Source organism: Neopelma chrysocephalum, unplaced genomic scaffold (genome assembly GCF_003984885.1).
Source record: "Neopelma chrysocephalum unplaced genomic scaffold, ASM398488v2 Primary Assembly neopelma1_84, whole genome shotgun sequence".
Lineage (NCBI taxonomy): Eukaryota > Metazoa > Chordata > Aves > Passeriformes > Pipridae > Neopelma > Neopelma chrysocephalum.
Genome location: NW_020897746.1, coordinates 6,410,766 through 6,436,447, shown reverse-complemented (window position 1 = coordinate 6,436,447; position 25,682 = coordinate 6,410,766). Strand labels below are relative to the sequence as shown.

The window sequence follows — 25,682 nt, the reverse complement described above, 5'->3', positions numbered from 1 at the left end:
CAGCCACTCTCCAGAACAACACTGCATCCTCCCTCTAGATCTTACAAATTAGAGCGAAACAAGGCATTTAGAGGACCTCCTAAGGCCTTCAAATACTTCGAGAAGCATCCTTAGGCAAAAAAATCAGCTTATTTTCAAGGTGTGCCGTGATCGTCACAGCCACTGGATGGGTTCAGCACATCCACAGAGAGAATCTAATTTGCTGTCTGATCAGCAAACAGTTGGGAAAATCATGTAGCTGTTGAAACAGTTCCACATGGAAGAAATTTAGAGAACTGTAACTTCCCAAATGATTTTGAGAGCAGCAATCTTGGATATTGAATGAGACACGGGAGAAAAAAAAATAATCATTCAGTCCTTTAAGGATTTGCTAAACCTGCACCACAAACACAGCTCCTGGACAGGTGCAGGGTCAAACAGCAGATTCAAGACAGACTTGGTGGCAAACCCAATAATCTCCTAAATACCCACAGTTACTCTAACACCTAGTCAGGTTTTCTGTTCTTGGAGGTTTCCTTCCTAAGCACCAACCAGACTAATTCTCTTTAGCTTGCAAAATCGGACAAGATCACAGCCTGGAGGGGAAAGGCTGCCATGATAAATATTTCATGGGCTACATCAATAAAATTTATTTTGCCAAGGAGAATGGAAGGAGAGGAAAAGCAGAGAAATAATTCATTAAAAGAACTTCAGCTTAGCAATGCTGGGGGAAAAAAAAAAAAAGCCATGCTAGGAAAAAACGAATTAAACACAGAGGTTTTAAATAGGTCAGAAGCTTAAGTACTCTTAACACATGGCAAAGTGACAAAGAGCCAAGCTTTTCAGAATGAGAGTACAGCAATGTGTGTACTTAACAGTAATTCATCCCATTCCAAAGAAATATCCCCAGACACACCAGTAACAGTTTCAGCTTCTTGTATATCATCCAACTTTTAAGACCTGCTCAGTTCATGGAAGTGCCATTGCTCAAAACCCACCATAGACTACAACGAATACCTTGAGGTTTCCTCTATTTCTCAGAGCAAAAGTCTTCCCTACGTTATACTGGATGGGGCAATAAGTTTTGTTTTCCAGAAGACGAAAAGGCAGCATCAAGAATTAAGGTCCTTAACACAAAGCTTAAACGTTCCTGTACTGCAGTAACTCAGCAGAGCTTAAAATCTGCAATTTACATGACAGAATTTGCAAAAAATAAATATTTAATCTCTTCTTTCTCCCTGCCCCTATTTCAAGAGCACACAGCACCTCAGTTTTATGACACCTTTTCCACTTACTCCCTTTGTCCCATCCAATCTGGACCTCATACAACCAGGAGTCAGCAGGATGGGCAAGGAAAAACAGCAGAATTGATTGTGTTGAGGTAAACTAAAGAGATCCAGAAACCAGTAATTCCCAAATTGTAATCCCAAATCTGCCAAGGACTTCCTAAAGGGCTTTGAGCCACTGGATTAGGGCTTTTTTTTTTTTAATGGGTAAATTAGAGAACCACATACTGTGCAAGGAATGGAACAGTCTCAGGACAAGTAGATGAAATGGCATTAAAACCCTTCACAGCTTCTTCAGTGAGATCTGGTAACAGGTTACATATTCCAAAATTTACCTTATCAGAAATCTTTTATTTAAAATGATTTAATAATTTTGTGGATGAAGTCACGCTACTTAAACCTGGTAAAATACAGAGATAATGAGAAAATGGGCATTATGTTACTAACCACAACCAAACCCTCTCCCATCAGCAGAGCTGTCATGGGACAAATTGTTCAGTAACATCCAACAGCCAAATCTCCCAACAGCAATGCTGGGCTGCCCTCTAGTGAAGTCAGAAACCACTTCCAGCATCTGGATTTCTGAAACTCAACAGTCTCAGACCCAGCTAGATTTTAGACAGATTTGTTTGTAACAGAAGAATCCTATAGCAAGCAACTTAATAAAATGTGCTTCTGATTTTACTCTTCCATCCCAGGGGTTTTAGTTTAGGTTTAGCACTGCAATACAATTAAACACTGTATTCAATTTAACACCTCCACAGCATATTCTGCTTTTCCCACAATTTGTGAATTCAAGTTCTCATCTTATAATCATTTGCAAAGCTATTTCAAAAATCCGTTGCATCAGAAAACACACTATTTTGCTTTTTAAAACAGCATGACAAGAATTTAACAATAGGCTCATGTATTTAAAATTTTTGACATGGTTCTAGAATTTAATTTTTCTCATGCTCAGAGTGAATTTTCTGCGATGCCACTTTCACTGAAGGCTTAATGACTTCACTGCTGGTTACTGAGGCACCTTGGCTCTTGCTGTTACTGCCCAAAAAGCTCCCTCCTGGGAAGTGGACAGACACATTGGTCACAATTTATTCTCAAAGCAGAGTTTGCATTATAGCAGATTCCTAGTCAACTTTTTATTCACATATTTAAGAAGAAAGAAGTGGCCACTTCAGCAAGAGAGTGATCAGAGGTGCAGGATTTGGCAGCAGATGAAGAACCAGCAGCAGCAGCTCCAGCACAGGCCCTGCTGGGTGACCCTGATGGCATCAGAATTTCACAAATTATTTTTAAAAAATCAAGTGATACTTGGGATTCTTTGCTTTCACAGGAAAAAATGATTGGGGTCTTCTTTAAGAATTAAAACCATGTCACATGCAGTTGTTTTTGGGACACAGGAGGCAGGAACCACAACATGGGCTGAGTTTTCTTCACCTCTTGGTTTAGGCCATCTTTGAGCTATGGCTGGCCCAGGAAGTTGGGCTGAATTTCAACTCCTGCATCAACAGGGTTGAGGTGAATGTGCTCTTCCAGGTAGCAAAAGGTTGTTTCCAACCCAGCCTCAAATGAACCAGGCTGATGGAGAAGCTCATCGTAAAAGCACAAAGCAAAGGCCAGTTTACACAAAACTACTGCTTTCTCCTTCAGCATTGGAATATTTCACATGCCCATAATAACTAAAGACACATAAGCATTTCTGCAAATCACCAGCTTGGGTGCCAAGCAATAAAATCTTCATTGTGAGCATAACACAAAGCATTGGAAAAAGTTGAAACAAGTTGCCTGGGAACTTACCAGGTATATTTATTAAAAAAAAACAACATTCAAAAATACAGATGTTCTATTAGCATTTTGTAACTTCCATATAAATAAGACTTGTTTGATTTTGTCAGCATACTCGTATCTGCAGGTTACAACACCTGGGGAAAGACCAGCACAGAGAATTTTGTTAGTATCTTCCAAACACTGAGCCATCACAAGATTCTGTGCAAGCTTAACATGCAGCAGTCAGACCTGCTTCCTGTCTGAACAAGTTCAGCTTCCCCTCATCAACACATTTCTTGTCAAACAGAACTACTGTATTACTGCCAAGGCTACAGGTCTTTCTAGTTTCCCAAGAAGACGTTTAAGTGTTCAATAAAATCGTATCTGCACACAAACTTGGGCTTCAAACTTCAGTGATGTTTGTAATCTGAATTTGAAGTGATGCAGACTCCTGTGGGCTCACTTACACGACTCCATAACAGGATCAAGCCAAGCATCTGCCAGTTTTACAACACTGCTGAGATTGATTTAAATATAATCACACTGTCAATTAACTTCTGCTCAGTCCTGTTGATAGCAGATTTTAGTTGAACTAACTTGCTCTAAGAGTATTATTAGAAAAGCTGGGATTGACAAGGCAAGCCCTACTCCAGCCCATCCTTCTACATGAGTGATCCAGACCAGTTTCAGATCACACAGTGTTACGAATTTCTTCCTGCCATCTATAAAGAGGTGGAGGTAGCAAAATGAAAATAAAGTTCTTCAAGTCACTGTTGTCAATAGTTCACCTCAGTTACTGGTCCATTTTCTCCTGTATCTTCTTTCAGAAAGATGAATAATGTTTCAGCCTAAAGAAAACAAAACATTGAGACAGATTTAAAACTTCTCAGTAATCTGTTGAGTGAACAAGACAAAGAAACAACTCTTCAAGAGTGTCACCGAGTATTCTTAGACAGCCTGAAACACAGGTGTAGTTAAAGGTAGCAACCATTCACATGCTAAAGTTACTTGAAGTGCCTTTATAATATGCAGTTCAAGTGAAAGTAAAGGACAAATCACAAGATTTATTTCCATTTTTAGAGTTATTTAGGAGTCTTTCTGTAAGTTCTCCCTGTCAAAATCTCATCCTAAAAAGTTTTTCAAGTATCACAAAGTTGTGAGTTTAAAAAAAGAAATATTCCTGCTTAGAGTTATCACTGCTCCTGACCACACCAGCAGGGGGAAAAAATAGCCAATGACAGCTTTGACAGGGCCATCTGCAACAATGTGTATTTTATAATCAGACAACAAACAAGGCTCATTCTCCAGAAGGGAAAACAAGCTCCACACTCCATGAACTCATCAGCTGAATTCAGATCACAAAGTTAAACCTTATCACTCACCTGTCATCTACCCCATATTACAGAATATAAACATGTTACCTGGGATTAATGAGCCTAACTCAGTACCTACCTAAATAACAAGGCTTTGCCTTTGTTATTTGCTACAGAGAAATAGCCACTTCTGGGAGAAAAGTCCATAGACTGAGCAAGATAAATCTGTTTTCTTCTGAACACTGGGAAGTTTGAGAACACAGTATATGAAGGAATGTGCACCTATTGAGAAATAGGTCAGAAGCTACAATTAGGAAAAAGCCACCAAAAATAAAACTGAAGTACAAATTTAAAATTGAAGGTCAATGTTAAGCTCAAATGTTTAGTTATATTCCTACTCTACATGACTCTATATAGAATTCTACAGGAGAAAAGAAGCAGGGAACACACTATGAAGGCAGTTATTGCCATTCTTTTCTTTTTAAGCAATTACATGGAAGCAATAAAAACAGGCCTCCAAACCCTCAGATTAATTCAATAGTTCCACTGTTGGCCAGAATTCTGACATGGCTGGCAAAATTTTGAATGAGCTAGGAAAAAAAAAACCCCACAGTGAGATGGTTACAGTTACCAGCTGCTAAAAATTCACATTTTTTGCTGAGTTGTATTTACAGCACTGAAATAGAATCACAGAATGGTTTGGGTTGGAAGGAACCTTTTAGTTCATCTGGTTCCAACTGGGCAGGGACACCTTCCACTTGACCAGACTGCTGAGGCCCCATCCAGCCTGGCTTTGAACAGTTCCTGGCATTTTAAAGGGCATTTTAAAAATGGAAAAGGTAAACTAGACCGTAAGATGTTATTTTCAGAACAACTTCACTAAAGAAAATAAACTTGTATCCTTATAAATCTTCAGTATCTTGTACCTGTCCTGACCTGGTTGATCCAGCACATTTTGCAGTACCATATCCACTTAATATCAGTTTTATTATGTCACCAGCAGTATTTTTATCAAGATAAAAAAAAGCTTGCAATAAAAGAAGCTGAACATACCAATTTCACAGCCTCATCAGCATCACGGGAAGCCACTGCCAAAATTTCCGTGGTGGGGTTGAAGGTCACACAGGTGGCAGAAGTAACAAGGTTCATTATGGCCTTAACTGGCTTAGGACGGTTTTCCTTGAGACAGGCATCAGTGGTATATAAATTTACAACCCCTGAAGATGAACTAAAGAATGAAACAACAAAGATAATATGAAAAAGTGACATTTCAGTACATATTACCTTGTTATCTCTAGCCACCATTCACCTGAAAATGTAATTTACAATTCTTTCCTGGAGTTTGTAATAGTGTTTTGTTTGGAGCCTGATCTTCCTTTGGAGTTTATAACAGTATTTAGTGGAGGGCTTTAGAGTTTTGTTAGTTTGAGGAGGTTTTTCTACTTGTATATGAAGAGACCCACTTAACTGTGGAGAGCCTTGATGAGCTCATCTCTTACCAGAATTCAAAGCAATGAGAGCTTGGTAACAAAACATTCTGAAATAATTTCAAGCTTTCAATTGTGGGGTTTTTTATACCTGTAGAATAAGTTCACTTTTAAATCCTTTTCCACAGTGGGCAAAGAAAATATGTACTGTTCTTCAGTATTTATTTGCTAGTTTCATTTAAAAGAATCAATACACTGGCTGAAGTTGCACCTCATTAAATACACTTAGAGGAACACTTTCAGCTTGTGGCTTTGAGCTGAGGCAGCTTTTCAAAGGCTAATGTGCCATCCTTGCAGGAGCCAAATTCAGAGGACAGGAAAGAGAACTAGAAAAGGGGGAAGACCCTGAATCAACATCCATATTACAGAATTTGTGATTTCAAAATAAACTGCTGAGCCCATATATGGTAACAGTAAAACAATAGTAGTGACGCTGGTGTGAGGTGTACTATGGTATTTTATATTTATACAGAAAAAATTAAATTATCATCATAAACCAAGCAATATTCATCTACTCATATCTACTCTAAGTTTGTCAGAACCATGTTCTTACACTCACCAGCCACCAATAAGTTCACTGAAGAGCTTCAAAATGAGATCAGAAGAACCTGTCAAACCCCAGTCAGTCACTTACCCACATGCCACATACTGGTTGTTCTTTGAAACAGCAATGCATTGTCCTTCCAAAGAACCTTCATCTTCAAATTTGTGTAGACACTTCCTGCTTCTCACATCCCAAATGAAAACTTCACCTTCCTCTGGTTGCAGAAACAAGTAGATTACAGAAACCATTTATACACAACACTGTCTATTTTGTTAAAATACATTTCATTAGATGACAACTAATAGCTCATTTAAAATATCAAATGTATCAACATTACCAATTTTTTAAAAAAACAAAACTAAAGGCATACTAAAATAGTTAACTCTATTCTTTCATTATTTATCTTTTGGTTGTATTTTTAGGACAGATATTGACAAAGTTTTTTAACTATCTTTGCAAAACACTAAGTGACTTAAAACTTATGCAATTTAAAGGGAATTAGTATTAGTGCTGTTGGAATACTCACTTGAATAGCTGTATATTTTACTGCTGTCTGGAGTAAAAGCAGATGCAGTGCACCTTCCATTTACCTTCATAGTGCTGATCAGTTCCTTTGTCTGTAGGATGAAGAACAGTAGTGATTCTACCAAAAATCTGTAGGAAAGTTGTTTCCTGTCCCACAAAAATCTTTATTTAGCTACCCTGACATTCAAAGAACAGCATCAACATTTTCAGTGCCTGCAGACCAGAGCACAAGCTCCTGAGTCCAACAACAGCTGCTCCAACAAACACTCATTTGCTCCCTCACTGAAGGGTCTGAGTTATACAACAGAACTGAACTTTCTTCTTTAAACTCTACCCTTGTAAGAGTTTAAAACAAAACCAGCTGCCATCATATGGCATTTTAAAATTCAACTGCAAAAACTCACTGTGCATTATGAATCACAGTATCTGGCATGATTCATGAGCACAGCACAGCAACATGCACTAGCACGACTCTCAAAAAAGCAGTCCTATATTTCTCCCACCCCCAGAGAGGGTGATGCCTGGTTCCATGCATGCCTGTTTCCATGCTGAGGCCATTCCTTTTGCCAGCACAAAGCTGAAGTTCAACACTGCCACACGACTTTTTCCCAACTCTGCCCTGACGCCCAGCACCCCCAAAGAGCTGCAGAGCAGAATGAATTCTCAAGACACCCCAAAATAATTCTCTAAAGCTGCAGTGAGTTGAGTCAGCAACACATTTTTGAAGGCTGTCACAGTATGTGTCATGCCTTTGTTTCAACTGAAAGCTAGATTGCTTTGCAGATGGAATATAAGCAGATTCAAAAGGGAAAAGGTACCAAGAAAGTGAAGCTACACGAACCATGAGGAGAAATTACCTTCATCGACAGCAAGTGAAGGTAACCTGAGGTTCCAATTAGCAGCATAAATGATCCATCTGGAGAGAGCTCAAAGTTTCTGAGAAATCTTTCCTCCACACCTTTAAAAAGAAATTCAAAACTTGAAATAGGCATAATTTATTCTTTTGCCTCAACATTCAGAGGTGTGATGAATATGAGTAAGACCTGACTCCACTTCAGCTTTTCACTGCTGTAATTCACTGTCACAGCAAAGCTAAACTCAACCTCGCTTATGTGTGACAATTAATGTTTAATACCCCAGAAAAACTAAAACTAAAGGGACTTGTTCCCTGAAGACAAGTTAAAAATATAACCTCCAACAATTCACTGCACTTCCTTTTAAAGCAAATTCATGTGCCATCTCTATTTGGGACAGATTCAACTACAGCCAGACACTTACAGCATGGAAAAACCTACCTCGGACTTTGGGTATAGGAATAATATTTCCAGCCATCATGTCATACACAAAGAACATGCTGTGGTGAGTACCAGTGGCTATAACTTGTTCTCCATCAACACTGAAACGAGCCTTATAAATTGGAAAACTCTCTAAATAGATGCTCTGTATTTTTGGATTCCTTATACCATCCACCTTCAAAAAAGAAAATAACAAGCCAGGTTATCATATTGAGGAACATACCAAATACTTTTAAATAGAAAAAAACATATCAAGTACCCAGTACAAGTAAGAGGTAAACCACCCTGAAGCATTAAACTCTTCCTCTCTTCCACAAATAACCCAGCTCTTGGCTCCTCACTCTATATAACAGGCATTCCCAGCCTTCCTGGATACACTTCACACCACATGCCCTTCCCTGTCTTGCCCATGCTTTGTTCAAATCATCACTACTATTGTGCTTTTTCTAAATGGAAACATTTGCTTTGAATTGTTCTTTTTTTTTTCCTGCAGCCTTCTGGGACTATCAAATTCCACTTGTGCCTGACCATTCCACTGATACTGGGCCATGCTGAAACTTCCTAAAGGGAGTTATGATCTTAGTTTTCAGAGGAGCAGGGCAGTGTCCCAGGATGAACCTCTTCCTGCTGCAGTCCAGCCTCTCCATTCCCAACATGATTTCACAGCGATATTAGAGTTTTAAATGAAAGTGGACTGCTCCCCACATCACAGGCTTATGAACAGAAAACCTCATCAGTCCAAATCACTGCAAACCTTAAACCCAAATGTTTTTAAAAACAAATCTTCAACCAAAAACTCTAATACAACTAAGTTTGCCTGTACTCTGTACATGCTTGATATGCAGTCACAGATGGAAACGTCTTCCAAGGCACCTTTAACCAAAGAATTTCCATCTTAACCACAGACATTACAACTCTGTGTGCACAGGAAGAGGGAAAACAAAGTCTGTCAGTCCAGGTTATAAAAAAAAAAAAAAAGGGTTCTGTATTAGTGCCCATTTGCACAGAATAGGCTGGAATTCTTCACCTGGAAGAGCGACACAGACCGGTCATGTCCCGCAGTCATGACCACCTGGGCTGAGGGATGGAACTGCACCGTCACCAGTTTTCCATTGGCAAAGCGTTCCTGGTTTGCAGGCAGGCAGGTGCTCATCTAAAACACAGATCAAACGGGCTAAAAAAAAATCCAAACACTTAATGCTGATGAAAAAGCAATTTAATTACACTTTATGCTACAAGAGCAAGACCTCAGCCCCTATGATGAACTTTTAGGAAGCCTGACATAAGCAGAGCACAAGGAGCCAGTTCAGGGAGTTGCTTCAATGCAGTGATGCAAACACAGGCTGAACCCACCAGCCTTTCTACTGCCTTTGAAATTATCCCTCTGAGTAAATCTAGCTGCATTCTGACCCATCTGAAACAGCTGTAGAAGAGACAGTAGAAGAAACACTCGCTTAAGGCTGTCACTTCTCAAAGACCATGCCAGTACCTTAAAGCTGTGGGAGAATTCCAACCTCCCTATTAAATTCAAATCCTAAATTAAAATTAAATCCTAAATTAAAATGCTACTACGAGATGCTACTTCAGAGTACATAAAAATCCTTATTTCAAAAAATACACCTCAATTTATTGCTTCATGCTTTCATGTGAAATATTCAATTTGTCCAACGCTTACCCTTTAGAGCTTCTAGTTACAGAAACAAGAAATTCACATAATCACTGATTTTACACAGCAAAAACAATCAAAGTGTGGGTCAAACTGAAGTGGAAAGATAAGGCTTATCTTTACCTTCAAAATTCCTCTTGGCAGGGACTCTGAGCTCGTTATGAAATTGCCAGTCCTGCGTAGAAGATCATCATCTTCATCACTCTCACCTCATGAAACCAAAGCACATGGAAACAGTCATTGCACAAATATCCACATCAAAACCTACAAGTTCCTTACAAAAACAAATTAAATCAAAGTACAGTGAAGGAAGGAATAAAGGTGACTTATCCACCATATTATCACACTACTCAAACTAAGAAAACATCAGAAATAATTATTTTTTAAGAAGTTGAACAAAGAATCACAGAAGCACTTATTAGAATAGGAATAGAATTATTTACTATCACTTGAAGTCCTTTTGGATTTCTTCCTGTTTTCTAAATTAGCCCAGGCAGGAACTCCTCCCATGGCTTGCTGAAACCTTGAAAGAGAAGGGGGAAGAGAGAAAAAAATAACTTCCGTGAGAAAGTAATTTCCCTCTATGAGTTAAGCACTTAGAAGATACACCATCACAATTTTACAGGAATAGTCATGCTTAGAACACTATGCAAGTTTTTTAGATTTTTTAAGATTTCACAGTTTCTGGTGTAACTCCCAAGAAGACAAATTAATTTGTGCAGTTCCAATAAAACAAGTATTAAAGAAATTAGTCCAGGCAATGCTAATGCACATTTACATAAATGTCACATAAATGTATTTTATCTCATATAATCCCAGAATAGCTCAGATTGCAAGGGACCTCTGGACATCATCCAGTCCAACCCCCTGCCAGGGCAGGGTCACCTGGAGCAGGTGACACAGGAATGTGTTCAGATGGGTTTGGAATGTCTCCAGTGTAGGAGACTCCACACCCTCCCTAGGCAGCTGTTCCAGGGCTCTGCCACCCTCCATGGAAACAAGTTCTTCCTCATGCTGAGGTGGAACTTCTTGTGTTTTGGTTTATGGCCATTGCTCCTTGTCCTGTCACTGAGCCCCACGGACAAGAGTCTGGCACCATCCTCTGACACCCGCCTTGGGAGATATTTATCTGCATTCAGGAGATCAATGATGTCACCTCAATAAAGTCAGCCACAAAAACAGTAACGAAACTCACTGTTCCTCAAGTCTTCTTTTTAATTTTTTCTTAGTAAGTGTCTTCTCAGCATCGCTTTTCATTAAATCCTTCCTGTATTTATGGGTCATGTCAACACTAGAGAGGGGGGAAACACACAGAGAACACAAAGATCATTCAAACCACAGTCACTTACAGTCAAGTTAAGTTTACAGGTTTGATACGTAGCTCCCACCTGCAAACCCGGACTCACTTTTCCTCGGCTTCATCATCCTCATCCACCCAGGCCGGCTTTCTGGGCAACAAGTCGCCTTTCGCTTCATTTTCTACCTCGGAATCGCTGGAGTCTGCTTGGAGACTTTTCCCCTCTGTGGCAGCAACCTGAAAACAAACAAACGGGGCCAAGTGAGCACGGGCGGGGGGCAGGAGGGGAGGGAGGAGGTACGGACGCCCCGCGGGTTGGGGCAGGGCAGGGCCGTACCCTCGGGGGCCCGCCCAGGCGCTGCAGCAGCTCGTCCTCCTCCACTTTGAGGCTGTCACCGAACACCAGCTCCTCCAGCTCCCGCTCGGCGCCCGACGCGTGGCTCACATCCCTCAGGTGCCGGGCGCGCCACGCCGCCTCCGCCGCTGCCTGATTCGCCACGGCTGCTGCCCGCTTCGGAGTCTTCGTTTTCGCCATTTTCGGCGCTTTTCCCGCTTGAGACGCTTCCCTCGCTTTTTTCACCGCCTTTATTTTGGACGGTTTCTTCATTTTCGTGGCTCTCCGCTCCGTCCCCGCCGCCGGGCCCCTCATCGCTGCCCGGACCCGGAACCGGAACACGTGCGCCTCTGTCACGTGTGTCCCTCGCATGGCCCCACCCCTCACCCGCGATAGGGTGGCCCGCCGCCCCGCCCCTCCCCACGTGATTCAAGCACCGCCCCTTCCCTCGCCAGCCGCCATCACGTGACCTCCTTTCTTTGCCTTCCATTCTCCCCCACCCCCCCCGCCCACCCCGCGCTCCACGTGACGCGGCCGCGGCCGGGCCGCTCCATTGCGCCCCCGCGGGGGAAAGGGAGTTCCCCAACGCTCAGCCCCACCCAGCACACGCTCCTCAGCGAGCCCTCACTGACCTCGCCAAGCCATCTCCTCGCTCGCCTTGCTACCCACCAGCGGGGGCGGCCGCTCTTACCGCCTCACCCCAGCCGTGGCGCGTAGCCCCCCCCCATGTTGCGAATGGTTCAGCCCGCAGGGAGGCGGGGGGGGGCACGGCCCTGGGTCCGCCCCGCGCTGCCCGAGCCCGTGGGGGGCGTGTCCGCGCCTGCGCAGCCGCGCGCTCGTGTTGTTGATGTCCCGGCGGCCGCCGTCGGTCCCGGTCGGTCCGCGGCTCTCGGAGCGGCCGAACCGCCCGGGCCGCCCCCGCCCCGCCCTGCCCCGCCGGGCACGGCCCCCGCCGCGGGCCGCCCCAGCGGCACAGCCCCCACGGGGGCAGCGGGCACAGCCAGCGGGCGGCTCCTGCCCATGAGGGCCTGATGGAAAGCACAAAGGAGCTGCTGGTGAGTGCGGGAGGAGCGGCCCCCGCGGGACCCCCCGCGCCCGAGAGGGGGAGCGGCCTGAGGGGGGGGAGAGATCTCCGCTGTTCGTGCTGAGAGGGCGGCCCCGCGGGGCGTGGGAGGGAGCCGGGGGCTCCTCCAGGCTGTTCGGGGGCGGCCCCCGGGGCTGGGGGTGTGTGCCCGCCCCGGAGCTCCCCGGGGCGCTGCTCGGGGCCGGGAGCCCCCGGCGGAGGGTCCCGGGGGGCAGGGTCCGGGTCCGACCGGGGCACGTGGGGGCGGCTCGGCGGGACCCCTTTGTTGTGGCCGGGTTTTGTCCTTTCCTCCCCTCTCCCTCCTCCTGCCGCGGAGAAAAGTTCTAGCCCTCGATCCTCTCCTGCTCCACAACTTCCTCGTGTACTCCCAGCTTAATTCAGAGTTTAGTTTTCTTAGGCTCGTTTTAAATGCTGTGCACTTTTCTTTAATATCAGCGCTTCAGAAGTTTTGGATTCTTTGTAGCCACTTCCCCAGTCCCTGCGATTTTTATGACCGCTGATATTGTGACTTTTGTTCTCTTTGTGAGCAGCACTAAACCCGTGAAACCAGTTTCACTTTCAGGCTGTTGTTGGAAATGTTTTAAATGTTTAAAATTTAGAAATTTCTCAATTTCTGCCCCAGTGTGGCTTTAAAACTTAAAAGTCCTGCCACAAAGTGTACGCTGATTGTGGTAAAAACTCCTGTGCGTGCAAAAGTAATTTATTTTAAAATACCTATTAAAATGTGGGTGGCAACCCTTTTGATTTTTCACATCTAACCCCAGTTAAAACTAAAAGCTGCAGGGCAAGCTCCTGTATTTTATATTAAAATTATTTTACAAGTTTGAGAACATTCATTTACTTATTTATTATATTTAACAGTTTGATTTTGACTTGTAAGGAATGGAATAAGAAGGCTGTGAGAGAGTCTAATCTGGAACATTAAGTGGGAACTAAAACAATATATTCCTTTTATTGCCTTTAGAAAGGCAATAGAACTTGATAGATTAGCCTTTACTCATTGCTTCTGTTTAGGGATAGTTTTGAGGAAGTGTGTAATGCAGGCTGTAGGGAACCATGCAGAGGTATATTCTCTCCTATGTGGAAGTTACTTTTTATGCCACAGGAGTAGTTTAGGAGTTGTTCTTGAGAAGGCGTGTGGGCTTGTGCAACATGCAGAAGGATTTTAGGCTGGAAGTCAGAATTCTCTTCGTTGTTCCCCAAAGAGTGAGGTGCCTCTGGTAGCAGTGAAAACATGCAGAGAAGCTCCCTCTCATTGGATTTTGTTTCTCTCACCTTCTAAAATTTGATTTAATTTTGCAAGGCTTTTGGTACCTTCTGCAAAACCACTTCTGCATTCCTGCATTTCCCAGGTAAGTGGGTACACTCTGGGCATGGGGGATCATTTGCTCAATCTGGCTCTGAGCACGTGGAATGAGTTCAGATGTTGAAGACTTTAAGTTTTGGGTTGGTGGTGTTTTTTGGGAGGGTTTACATTTAAATTTGTTGTTTTGTTTGTTGTTCTGTTTTTTAATGGTAACACAGTGTTTAAAGTGAAGTATTTGCCTCTTCCAGATATTCCTGTAAGGGCTTTGTAGAAACATAATGGAGTTTGTAACAAATTTTCAGTTTTCTCGAAACTCAGATATTTCACATATTAATCATCACACCCCCCTCCAAAATTCCCTGCTAATTTGATATATTTTTTTATGAAAGAGTCTCCCCTCTTGTGTGAAACCCCCTGGGGAAGAGGCTATGGACAAAACCATTGGCAAACAGCAGAAACTGGCTTCAGACAAAATGCTGTCATACATAGCAAATGAAGAGACAGGAAAAAACATTTCTGTAATTTTCCAGCAGAGATTTTACTTATAATAAGAGTGGAAGGCACATTTCCAGATAGAGGTGAGTTGCTTATATAAAAAAAGTAAGTTTGGTTGGTTCTGATTTCCAGGAATCCCAAGATGTTTAGCTTTGGGGGTTTTTGTTTGTTTGTTTTAAATGAAAGCTGAAAGTGTGTTTTCTTTAAATTGGTACCATGTTTGAATTTTCTATTTTTTGTCATGTTCTGAGGCACAATTAGGCTTCAGTTCCACAGGGACAAACTGGGATTCTACTGTTAATTATTTTGGCCAGCTTACATTCAGAAGAGTTGTAATAAATTAGTTCCATCGTCTTGTTTCTTTAATGCCAACATCCAAAACTGAGCTTGTAGCATAAAACATAATAGACTTTTGAAAACAAAAGCTGTGCATCAATTTTAAGACTAGCTTGGAAATACACTTGGATCTGTTAAGGATATGTGATTAAAGTGAATCTGTCTTATCACAGCCCCTTGGCTTGAAGGTTGTGGTGACCTCAGTGTTGACCTTGGCCTCAGATACCATCTGTCCATAATTCTGTCATGTTTTGGGGGGTTGGAGCTGAATATAGGAAGTGATCCCTCTGCTTAGGTGCTGGTGGGCCTTCCTTAAGCTACAACTCTTGTACTTAAAGGTCCAAATTGCTGCCATTCTGAATTCGTGCCCCAGCTTGATTCAATAGTAACAGCAACCATTTGGAGTGGTTTGAAACCTTTCTGTGACTGTTTGGGATTATCCTGTGGCCAGGTACACTTACCTGGGGGCAAGAGGTTTGGTTACATAATAACTGGGTATTTTTGTTGCAAGTTTTCACCCTCAAAATGCTTTCTCATAAATGTTACCAATAATTGAGCAAATTATCTTCATCAAGTCACTAAAGCCATTTCCTGAGTAAGTGTTTGATGTCTAATTAACCTTAAATAGTTTTGTGTTTTGGCCGTGCATTGTTTACCCTTTGTGACCAGTTTTTTATGCTGTAAGAGTAGTTATTGTGCTCAAAGAACATATGCTATAATGTGCTGATCAAATTTAATGTGTGTGTATATATATAAATTATGTGTTAAGAGAGTGAAAAACTAGTTATTTTCATTTTTGTTTAGAGTTGCCTTCCTGCTTTCAGGGAAACCGGTTTCCTTAACTATATTCTTTTATCATACCATTTGCCTTATGTAATGGTTAATTAAGAGTATTTCTTAAAAATACTCTGTTGCCAAGTATTCACAGGGAGGAGAGGAAGAACAGGAAAATGGGAAGTTGGGCAGAATAAGAAAGCAGTTCTTAAGAGCTCCTTTCTCCACCCCTCCCTTCAATAAAGAAAAGAATGCAAGAAACCCCCCGAGCAAATAGTCCTGCTCACCCCAGGTTTGATGTTGCTCTGACTGAAACCCTTCCCTGTTGAGGAACCAGTAATCTTATTAGGAAAATCAGCCTTAGCCAGGGTGCTTCAAAGTTTGGCTCGTTCTTTTCTTTGTGTGTTGCTTCTACTTAATGTACAGCTCGACTCTATTTAGTGGTGGAGTCTCTCCAGCTACTCCTCTTTTGGCATTAACCCGCCACAAGGTTCTGTTTTATAGCAAGCCAGGCTCCTGCTCCAAGCAGTTCCTGTGGATAGGCAGGAATATGTTCCCACATTTGTTCGAAGGTGAACAACACTGATCCGATTCTGTTTTGAGGAAAAGAAACCTCCTCAACCTGATTTTTAGTCCTAAGTCCAGTTTTGAAGAGTAAGAAACTGGTTTGTCATTGATTTTGGATGGTTTTTGTTTGCTTGCCTGTGTTTTGCAGCTGCCACGGTGAGGTGCTGCTTCAGGCACACAAGAACTTAGAATTACTTGTCCTTCATGTGCCTAGAAATGACTTCCAGCATTGCTTGTTCCTTCACCTTCCCAGGGACTGAGATGAGGCCCCTTGGTCTGTCATTTCCTGCGTCCTCCTTTTGCCCTTTTTGAAGATAGGAGTGACAGCAAAGGAGCAGAGAATGTGTACATGAGATAGATGGTTCCAAGTTCCTGGGATCTGATGAGGTTCACCACCACAGGGTATTTAGAGACCACCAGCACTCCAGGAGCTGTCGGTGGTAGAGATTGAGGCCCTACAAAATCAGGAATGGGCAAATTTTATACTTAGTGTTCAAAAGAGAAAGATGGAACCAGTCAACAAGAACTCAGGAGGAATTGCAGGCTGCTGCTGTACCAAAGCAGCTGCTTTATCTTGGTTATAATTCTGTTTGAGGCATAAATTGTTCTTTCTTTTAAGGATGTGGTTTTGACTTTTGAATTCAGTTGATACCCCATCTCTTCTCAGTTTCAGGTGTCAGAGTTCCTATTCTTTTGCAGGGTCCATCCAAGTTCTGCAGGAAGGGTTATAGAAGCTTCCACATGTTTTTCACTTATTTCTACAAATGCTGTGTTTTAACATGGGTTAAAAAGAACCTTAGTGGTGTTTATTATCAAAATAGAAATGTTTTGATCTTCTCTAGGAAAATTCCAGCATAGGTATTTGCATATCATCTTCCCTAACTTCCACCTACTTTTGTGCACAAAGTAATTGGTATTTTTTTTTCTTGCAAACTCTACCTTTTCTGAGTCTCATGAAACACATTTTGAGTGGTTTCTCCAGAATTGCAATCCAGACAATAACTATAAATTATCATTAAGAATGTCCTACATAAATTATCTGGCACACATGGTCATTCTTTGGCAAAAACTTAGATAGAAATGTTTTATAATAGAGTACAGTATTATTTTTAAACAGTAAGCAAAGCTGCCTTTTTGAATTGCAAATCTGAGTTACAAAAATTTTGAATTGGAACAATTTGGCCAAATATTAGGAAAATGGGAAGGTGATGTGCGACTTGTTTTGGCAGTGTAGTGTAAACTGAAATCTTGATGATTGCTACTTAGGAACTTGTATAATGCTGAAGAATGATTTTCTTAGTACAGGGCCCAACTTTCCATTTAGACAGAGAAAATGTTTTCCTTCTCATCTGTGGATTTTTTTGGCAAAAGGGCTTAGCAGTAACATCGAGGTTCTAAATGGATGTGGTGCAAAAGAAGAACAAAAAGAGCCAAGTGCAGTTGTGGTGTCTGTGATTGTCACCTTGGCCCTGCCTTCAGCCTGTTTCTGGTCCCTCACCTCACCCCCAGCTTCCCAACCCTTCTTCCCCCTTCCCTTGCAGTGGGAGCAGAGCTGGCTGTAGAGGGTCTCTACTGTAGCATTGGGAGTTGGAGGGACTGGGAATGGGCTGCACTTTAATTCCCTCTGAGCTGAGAGAGTGTTTCAGACCTCTGCTAGCAAAGCCACTGCCCTGTGGGTGCAGAGTTCTCCAGTCTGGAATGGGAAAGGGATGTCCCTGAGACTGCCTTGTACTGCAGCCTCCAATAAAGGGCTGAAGCCATAGAATTACCTTGGTGTGTGGGATGAGGCCCTAATCTCCTGGTGAAATCAGATCAGCTGATTTGGGGAGGATGAGGGAATGAAGGAGGAGATCCTTCACTGTGCTCTGAAGCACCACTAGCATCGATCCATAAAACCTTCTAGGCATCCTGATGTTCTGGTAGTGCTGTTGTGAATGGTTCATGTGGAATTACATTTTATTAGCAGAGGCTGTGGTCAGGGGAACTTAGATATTGAGAGATATTCAGGAGTTCATGAAACCTCGAGGAAGAGGACTAGTTTTCATCTTCTGATCTGAAAATTCCTGGCAGTGTTCACAGGATCCTGTATCCATGGCAACGTTGTGCTCAACTCCTGTCTTGAGCTGCACACACGTGCACTCACAAACAAGTCACTGGTGGTGCTTGTTGGTGGCTGGTGGCACAGGGGAGATGGGACAGGTGACACTGCTGCCAGTGCAGGTCAGGGCTGGGCTTTGCCTGCCATGACTCAGTGTTTCCTCTAATAATGCCCAGGGTACCATGGCCAGTGCCCCCAGGGAGTTGTCAGGTTATGCCCTACCCTAGGTTTTGATTGGTTTTAATATCAAATTGAGGAATATGTGCGTAACTAACATCACACTGACCTTTTTTGTTGTTTTGTTTCAGAGCTATTTAAGTGTGTTAAATGTGTTTGCCTTATTGCATAACTGGGTTTTGGGGGGAAATTTTTTTTTCATAATGGAATGCTAACATTGGGTCAGTGTGGAAATCAGTTTTCCCTTTTAACTATTAGGAAATCCTTCCATAATAGGATTTATTCAGATTGCAAAGGAGAATAGAGAGTATTATAATAAAGGGATAGCATGGCAGAAAAAGGCTCAGAGGAGATCCAACAATAAAGATGTTCAGCATATACTCTCTAGGAAAGGGATTTGGGGAATTACTGTGATGAAATCTTAAAGCTATGAACCCAAATGCAATTTAAGAAGGAAAAGCCCAATCACATATTATTTTTCTGTCTACATTGACTTTTAAATAAAATTAACTCTTAGAAGAGAAAGAGGCAATGGCTTTCTTAATTTTCCTTGTTTTCTTGGCTGTACTTCATTCTCCTAACTTGTGCTTCTATTGTAGAATTTTTCTTTGTTTTCTCTTTATCTGTTATTACCTTTCAAACTTAGTAGATACTATTAAGGATTATGGAAATACTTTGAAATTTTAAAAATATTTTTCTCAGCTTAATAAGGGGAGCTCATGTAACAGTAGCCTTGTTTCAGCAGAACTGTGTAAGATATTAATAAAGTGAAAATCGTCACTATCAAAATGCATGTGTTGGATGTGCCTCAGAAAAAATATACCAATTAATCTAATTCTTCTTTAGTGTCTTTGGAAATTGCTTAACTGTCATGCATTCATCAAGAACTTATGTTTTTATCTGACTTTAGGTTTTTTGGTTATAGAAAAAACTATTATGTAACAAGTTTTTTGTGTATGACAGTGGCAAATTAGTCACCTTTCTATCTTTCAGCATTTGTACAGACCCCATTGCCATAGTAACTGAGCTCTTCATAATCGTTAATGTATTAATCCCCAGAACATCCCTGTGAGGTGCAGAGGTGTTCCTGTTCCACACGGGAGACACAGTGATTTATGGATAACCCCCCAAGCCAATGAGAGCAGAGATCCCCTCATTCCTGTTCCTGTGATATAAGTGCCCTCTTGGTTGAACTGCCTTTTCTCTGCCCAGCCTTCTCAAATGAATGAGTTTTAGTGGGATTGGCTGTAGCCATCTGGAATGTGCTCATTTGCATATAAGATCCGTGTGGCTTGTCAGTATTCAGCACATCAGGTTTAATGAACTCTGAAGATACTAAGGAAGAGAAATGTATGGATGGCTACTGTGTATTCTGAGTGGATTGGGAGATAGATTTTTCTTCCTGTATATCACAATACCAGAAATTGGCCAGTTTAGATTATAATAGTGCTCATTTAATTGGCAGTACATGGCTCATGTCTGTACTGATTGAGCAGTTCCTTGAACATCTGCTTTTAAAGACTGACCTTTGAAACACTTTAAGCTTGACTTTGAAATGGTTGCATTGAGAATGTCCTGCTATTCTGTGGTGGTTTTGTTGTTTGGTTGTTTTTAATTTCTAGACAGAACATACTTCACGAGTGGAGAGGAAACGCCGAGACTCGTTCGGGATGTTTGACGGTTATGATAGTTGTAGTGAGGACACCAGCAGCAGCTCCAGTTCAGATGAGAGTGAGGAGGAGGTTGCTCCTTTGCCATCCAGTCTCCCAATTATCAAGAACAATGGGCAAGTTTATACTTATCCAGATGGCAAATCTGGCATGGGTAAGTAAGTGTTGCATGAGTACAAAGAGTTACATAGTGATGTTTTTTTAGACTCTAATGTGAGTTGTGAGGGTCCAGTCCCAAATATTGGTCCCAACTGAAAAGAGACTAAAACAGCTGAAAGGGCTGGGGTTTGTTAGTTTTGGGAGGGGAGGAATTGTTTGGGTTTTGCTAGATTGAAATAAGATAGGTTTTGAATCCTGTTGACTGGAAAGAAGTAGTATGGGAACATCTGACCTCCCATCAAATGTGTGTTGTGTATATCTGCACATGCATGTGTATGTTCTCATGTGTAGTATTTTTATTCTTTGAGCTTTGAGGAAAGTCAGTGTGTTCTCTCTATGCCAGGGCATGCCTTCTCTCTGCCCTTTATGTTGTATATACAATATATTAAATATATTTCTTCCTATAGTAGGAAAACTTCATTATTGCTACTGTATAAAGCCTGTCAGTGTATACCTGTTCCCTCCCCACTAGCTGTGAGCTAAAGTATACTGGGAAAATAAATTTAAAAGGAGAGGTTTCTTTTATTACTGGGGAAAAATATTTTATCCAAAATCATCACTGATTAGTAGAGCTCTCTAGATTAGTAGAATTTTGGTGTTGTCTCACTGGCATGAGTTGGTCTCAGTCTTACTCATCATGGAACAACTTGGTGGACCACAGCTGTCCACCTCTAAAGCCTGTGATTCCAGCCAGAAGGGAACATTGGTGGGCTGGGGTACTTTGAATATACTAATTTGTGAATCAGAAAAGAGATCTGGTTTTATTTCATGTTGGACATATTAAATATTTAGAGGAAATGAGGCTTGACAGGCCCAGATTCAAAGCAGATGTTTCCTTGAGAACCACAAAAACACAGAAAGCTGCGTTAGCTGATTTAGCTGGACCAGTCACTTCTACCAGGGGTAAAATTAATAGGGAGCAGAAGGGAGGCACCATTTCACCAGTGAACCTGAGGTTCCTCTTGTTTCACTGACACGAGTGGTGGTGGCTAAAGTTTTAAATTCTTTTTCTATGCAATTCCTTTCGGGGCCAAACCCTCTGAAACTGTTGAGTTGTGTCACCACCAGGACCTTCATTCTGTTGCCTTTGCTCTGAATTTTTACTGAGGTTTTAGTTACACTCCTAACACTGGTGTTTTTCTCTCCTGATCAGCCACATGTGAGATGTGTGGGATGGTTGGTGTCCGTGACGCTTTTTACTCTAAAACAAAGCGCTTCTGCAGCGTGTCCTGCTCCAGAAGCTACTCCTCCAACTCCAAGAAGGCCAGCATTCTGGCCAGGCTTCAGGTAGCGGTACAGACCCCGTTTTCTTTACATCCTTACTGTAGTCTGTGCTTGTGAAATGTGTGTGTTTGTAGAGCTTGCTGCATGTTTGAAGATAAGTTTCCTAAATGATGAAAATTTCCACAAAAGTTAAAGCCGCAGTTTTAAGCTTCAACTGTGTGGGTAATGAGCAAATCACTTTGTTCAGCGGTGTTGTTTGGTGAAAATTGTCCTTATCAAAATTAATTAAAAAATCATAGAGAATAGTCACTCTTTAATTCATTTCTCCTGGAGTAGCTCTTCTGCAAGAGAAAGTTCAGAAGAAAACTTCAGTCTGCCTGTGTAGTGATTTGGAATTCCATGCATCTCATACCCAAAATGGAACAGGCTCCCCAGAGAAGTCGTCACAGCACCAAGCCTGACAGAGTTCAAGAGGTGTTTAGACAATAGTCTGGGGCACATGGTGTGACTCTTGGGGATGGTCCTGTGCAGGGCCAGGAGTTGGACTCCATGATCCTTATGGGTCCCTTCCAACTCAGCATATTCTGTGATTCTGTGAAAATACTTTCTTGCTTTAGAGAGCATAAAGGGATTTTTTTTTAGCATTATGCTTCAGTTTTAAGGGATTTCTTAACTATATAGATCTGCAAAATCTCTTGTCTGTTCACTTAAAATATTAATCAAATAACCATCAAGGCATATTTGTAACATTCAAGAAAAGATACAGAAATGTCAAGAAGTATCATTGTATCCTATCTCAAATTCATTGCAACAAATGCCAAGAAATAACATTGGTATAAATTACATTAAAAGTTCTTCCTTTTGACCTGCTTTTAAAAGATATCTTTTTTTCAGGTAAACAACAATGAACCTATAAAGCTGTTCAAGTTGGAATACTAGTACAAAAGTCATCTTTTGGACATTCTTTGCCACTGGTTTTTAAATCTATTTTATATTACGTGTAGTTTTGTGGTACTTAGTCAACTTCTATTCTGTGGTGTTCTGATTTTTAGTTAAATCTACCAGAGATGTGCTACAGACCTGTGGAAATTTCCTGATGGGAGTTTAGAAAGACGATATTTACTTAGCTTTTTTTTGTTGTTTTAGGGTAAACCTCCAACAAAGAAGGCTAAAGTTCTACAAAAACAGCCCTTGGTGGCTAAATTAGCAGCATATGCTCAGTACCAGGCAACTCTACAAAACCAGGCAAAGACGAAAGCAGGTAACAGCAAATAAACAGAGCTGAGGCAAAAATAATAAAAGATTTGTGACTCATTAGCAGCTTCCTAAATAAAATAACTTTCTCTTAGCAGCTGTCCCCGTGGAAGGTTTCAGCTGGGGTAACTACATCAATAGCAATAGCTTTACAGCAGCTCCTGTTACCTGCTTTAAACACGTAAGTATTTCTCAATATGTGCTTTCCTTGTGTGTGTGTTGCATGAGAGGGTGAGTCCATGGGAATCCTTGGATTCATCTTTGCAAAACGTTCACATCCAAATATGTTTTGTGATCTTAGAAACCTGTATTATAAACTGTATTAGTGTGACTGTTTTCTAGATAGATATATTTTTATCCGCCCTTTAAAACCGTTCTGAACCCTATTATTACTTTAATCATATATACTCTCATAAACAAAAAGTAAAAGGAGGGCTCTTAAACACTTGTGGAGTTATTTTTCTCACGTTCAAGGCACAAAGACATCCAATGTACTGCAGAGTAACAAACCAACCAAGTCATGCTATACTAGAAAAAGTTACAAAAGGCTTTTTAGATTAAGTCAGGCCTGCTCCATTGTGTGGACTGATCTTTTGGTTACATATTTAGATTTGGGATTTTTTTTTTTTCTTAGTTTTTAGTCAGATTCTCCCTGTCACTTGTGCTTCCAGATAATGTAGAAATACAAGAAAATTAAGGCTTTTTAGAAATCTGAAATTAAAAAGGTTGGTTTTCTTTGTATTAGAGTTCCAACAATTCCAAACAAAAATACGTTCTGTAATGACTGAGGAAATTAGGGGATGAGGAAAATATTTAGCACCATCTGTCTTTAATGTGTTTGTTGAATTCCAGTAATTAGCCCTTGTTTAAAGTATTGTCAGTACTTTCTGTCTCTTAAGTAAAAACTTTCTGACAGAAAATGTTTTCTCAGCATATTTTTTTTTTTTTTTATTTGGGAAGTCGAAGTGTTCCAGCTTACAAAATTTTTGTTTTGCTCAAAATTATATGATGAAAGCTGCAATCAAAACAAACATTTTGTTTCATAGAAGTTGTCCATGAGAGAGGAGAGAGACATATTTTCTATCCAGCTCTGGAATTCATGCTGAGCCCTGTCAGCTCATAAATCAGTAGGAGTTGAGGGCTCCTGGCAGTTGGCACTTCGTGAATAGCACCCTTTATGCTCAGAGGCCTTAACTATTGCCCAGAACAGAGCCTTGCCTTAGTATAACTTTGGGAATTTGTATCAAATTCCAAGTGCTCAAGTCAGCATGTTTGCATTTTGCTTCCACAGTTATGTACATGTTGAAGTAATTTCATAAGTCCGTGTCCATTGATAACGTGGGCTCTGCTTTTGGCACCTTCAGTAGCTACCATAGTCAGGTCACTTGTAAATTATGCTGCAACATTCTACATTAAAAGGAGTTTTATCTCCATTTCTTACTGCTTCCTTCATGAAGCTGAATGATGAACCAATAACATAAACCAATACCACACCAATGTTCACATTTTACCTTGAAAGTTTTCACAAACTCCGTGGCACCAGTGCCACTAAACCTGCAGGTTCTTTTTCTGTCCCCATTTTCCTTTTTTTATACAAGTAAAATGCAAATCCTACAATTTGCTTTGGAGATTTCCACTTCTTTGGTGGATGTGAGTTAGTGTTAAAAGGGTGTGATTTGCATTTAACTTTACTGTAATTATTCCTTTGAAAAATAACAGCCAGAATCTGTTAGTGTTGTCTTGGTAGATCCTTCTCTCTGTCCCACTTTCCACCGATAGTTAAACAATACTCTTTTTGTCTCTCTGGAAAGATTATTGCTGTTTTCTGTGTACTGTTGTTCTGATTTGTAGAAGTTTGTACTGTTTGTTTGTTTACCATCCACATTATGGACTCCATGCACATATTGTGTGTATGTGATGGAATATAAAAGCTTATTCTGTTCAAAACCAAAGATTTCAGTTGACAGTTAAATCATGACATATCTACCCTTAATTTGTTATTCAATAAAATATAATGAATTTACTGGTTATACTGATGTATCTGTATGAATATATGATAGGGAACAATATTAAAGGCAATTTAGGGGAATTATGAGCTGTGAGATTTGGCTTATTGATTATTTTTTTTTCATAACCTGTATCTCAGTATCTCAGCTCTGATGTAGATTTCCCACATTGATGTTTTGGTTTGGTTTTTTTTCCCTGGGGGATTGTTTCCTCTTCAATTTAGAACAGTTACAATTTAGAATTCAAACATCTATATCTTGTAAGTTCTCTCTAGCTCTTTCTCTTCATGAGAAGAATTAATTTTAAAGTATTTTGATGTGGGTTTTGTGCTTCCCTTTTACCTTTATTCCAGACATCAGTGTTGAGTAACACTAATGAAGAAATTCAGTAGCAATAGTATGACCATGCCAACCTTATAGTTCAGTAAACTGAAGTAGAGAACTGCTTTGGTTTGTCATGTAGGAAACCTGTGACAAAGCCACAATTGCCATTTGTGCACCTTTGCAGCTGCTTTTTTAGTCAAATTGCCTTAATCAGTCACTCAGCAGTAGCTGATGCAAGGAGAAAAACTCTTAATATTTTTAACATTGTGTTATAGCTTAGTCACGTGTTGCAAGCTCATTGCTGACCTGCATTCCAGCTTCTTTCTCCTCTAAACATTTTTTACCCTTTTCTGTATTTACTTTTATTAGCCCAAACCATTCCTGGAACTGAAAGCAATTACAGTGCTTTGAGTTCTTTCTCAGTATTACTTAATGTACAACCTAATGCACAATTAAGAGTAATTATTTTTTCCACTCTGTTGCTAGTGAGGTGCACATTTCCCGGAGTTCTTTCTTCCAGGTGAATTTTATTCTGAGCCAAAAGATTTTCATTCTCTTTGTTTCTCATGTTATTAAAATGAATCCAATTTAAGGGAGCATTTCCAGGATGTTGCACTGGGTGGCAGTGCTTTGCTTTGAACTTTGTGGTTTAAGCCCTTTTGCACATTGTCTCCTCTGGCATTACCTGTTGTTGGGGCGCTGCTCACACACGAGG

At 41.0% G+C, this 25,682-nt stretch overlaps 2 protein-coding genes across 9 annotated transcripts in view; one reads left to right on the top strand and one right to left on the bottom strand.

Annotated features, from left to right (window-relative positions):
- Positions 1-1,233: 1,233 nt before the first annotated feature.
- Positions 1,234-11,844, bottom strand: UTP18 (UTP18, small subunit processome component). 2 transcript variants are annotated; one of them, XR_003535609.1, is made up of 15 exons: positions 11,497-11,808; positions 11,269-11,396; positions 11,058-11,153; positions 10,306-10,385; positions 9,986-10,071; positions 9,224-9,349; positions 8,197-8,371; positions 7,759-7,859; positions 6,903-6,993; positions 6,467-6,590; positions 5,399-5,573; positions 4,485-4,627; positions 3,821-3,880; positions 3,063-3,187; positions 1,234-2,527 (listed from the first exon to the last, which is right to left on the bottom strand). XR_003535609.1 is itself a non-coding variant. In XM_027691744.1 (14 exons), the coding sequence occupies exons 1-13, from the start codon at positions 11,806-11,808 to the stop codon at positions 3,856-3,858; spliced, it is 1,662 nt and encodes a 553-aa protein (XP_027547545.1). In that variant the 5' UTR covers positions 11,809-11,844; the 3' UTR covers positions 3,042-3,187; positions 3,821-3,855. The 2 variants fall into 2 exon arrangements, 1 of the variants encoding a protein (XP_027547545.1); XM_027691744.1 differs by lacking the exon at positions 1,234-2,527 and having other exon boundaries at positions 3,042-3,187; positions 11,497-11,844.
- A 589-nt stretch (positions 11,845-12,433) lies between these two features.
- Positions 12,434-25,682, top strand: part of MBTD1 (mbt domain containing 1) — a 35,301-nt gene continuing 22,052 nt past the window's right edge. Inside the window, exons 1-7 of one of the 7 annotated variants that reach the window (XM_027691884.1) lie at positions 12,434-12,548; positions 13,881-13,929; positions 14,273-14,461; positions 19,953-20,154; positions 21,313-21,452; positions 22,530-22,644; positions 22,733-22,818. In XM_027691884.1, coding sequence (XP_027547685.1) covers positions 20,001-20,154; positions 21,313-21,452; positions 22,530-22,644; positions 22,733-22,818 — 495 coding nt within the window. In that variant the 5' untranslated portion in view covers positions 12,434-12,548; positions 13,881-13,929; positions 14,273-14,461; positions 19,953-20,000. Of the gene's footprint in view, positions 12,549-12,768; positions 14,462-19,952; positions 20,155-21,312; positions 21,453-22,529; positions 22,645-22,732; positions 22,819-25,682 lie in introns of those variants that run through there. The other 6 variants (XM_027691883.1, XM_027691885.1, XM_027691887.1 and 3 more) reach the window with 6 other exon arrangements.

Excerpts from the sequence above, each read along its gene's own strand:
- UTP18 (XM_027691744.1), bottom strand. The coding sequence starts at position 11,808 with ATGAGGGGCCCGGCGGCGGGGACGGAGCGGAGAGCCACGAAAATGAAG. Across the intron at positions 8,372-9,223 it reads GGTCTGTGTCGCTCTTCCAG|GTGGATGGTATAAGGAATCC; the intron begins GTGAAGAATTCC and ends TCTTTTTTGAAG. Across the intron at positions 6,994-7,758 it reads TTCACTTGCTGTCGATGAAG|ACAAAGGAACTGATCAGCAC; the intron begins GTAATTTCTCCT and ends TTCATCCTACAG.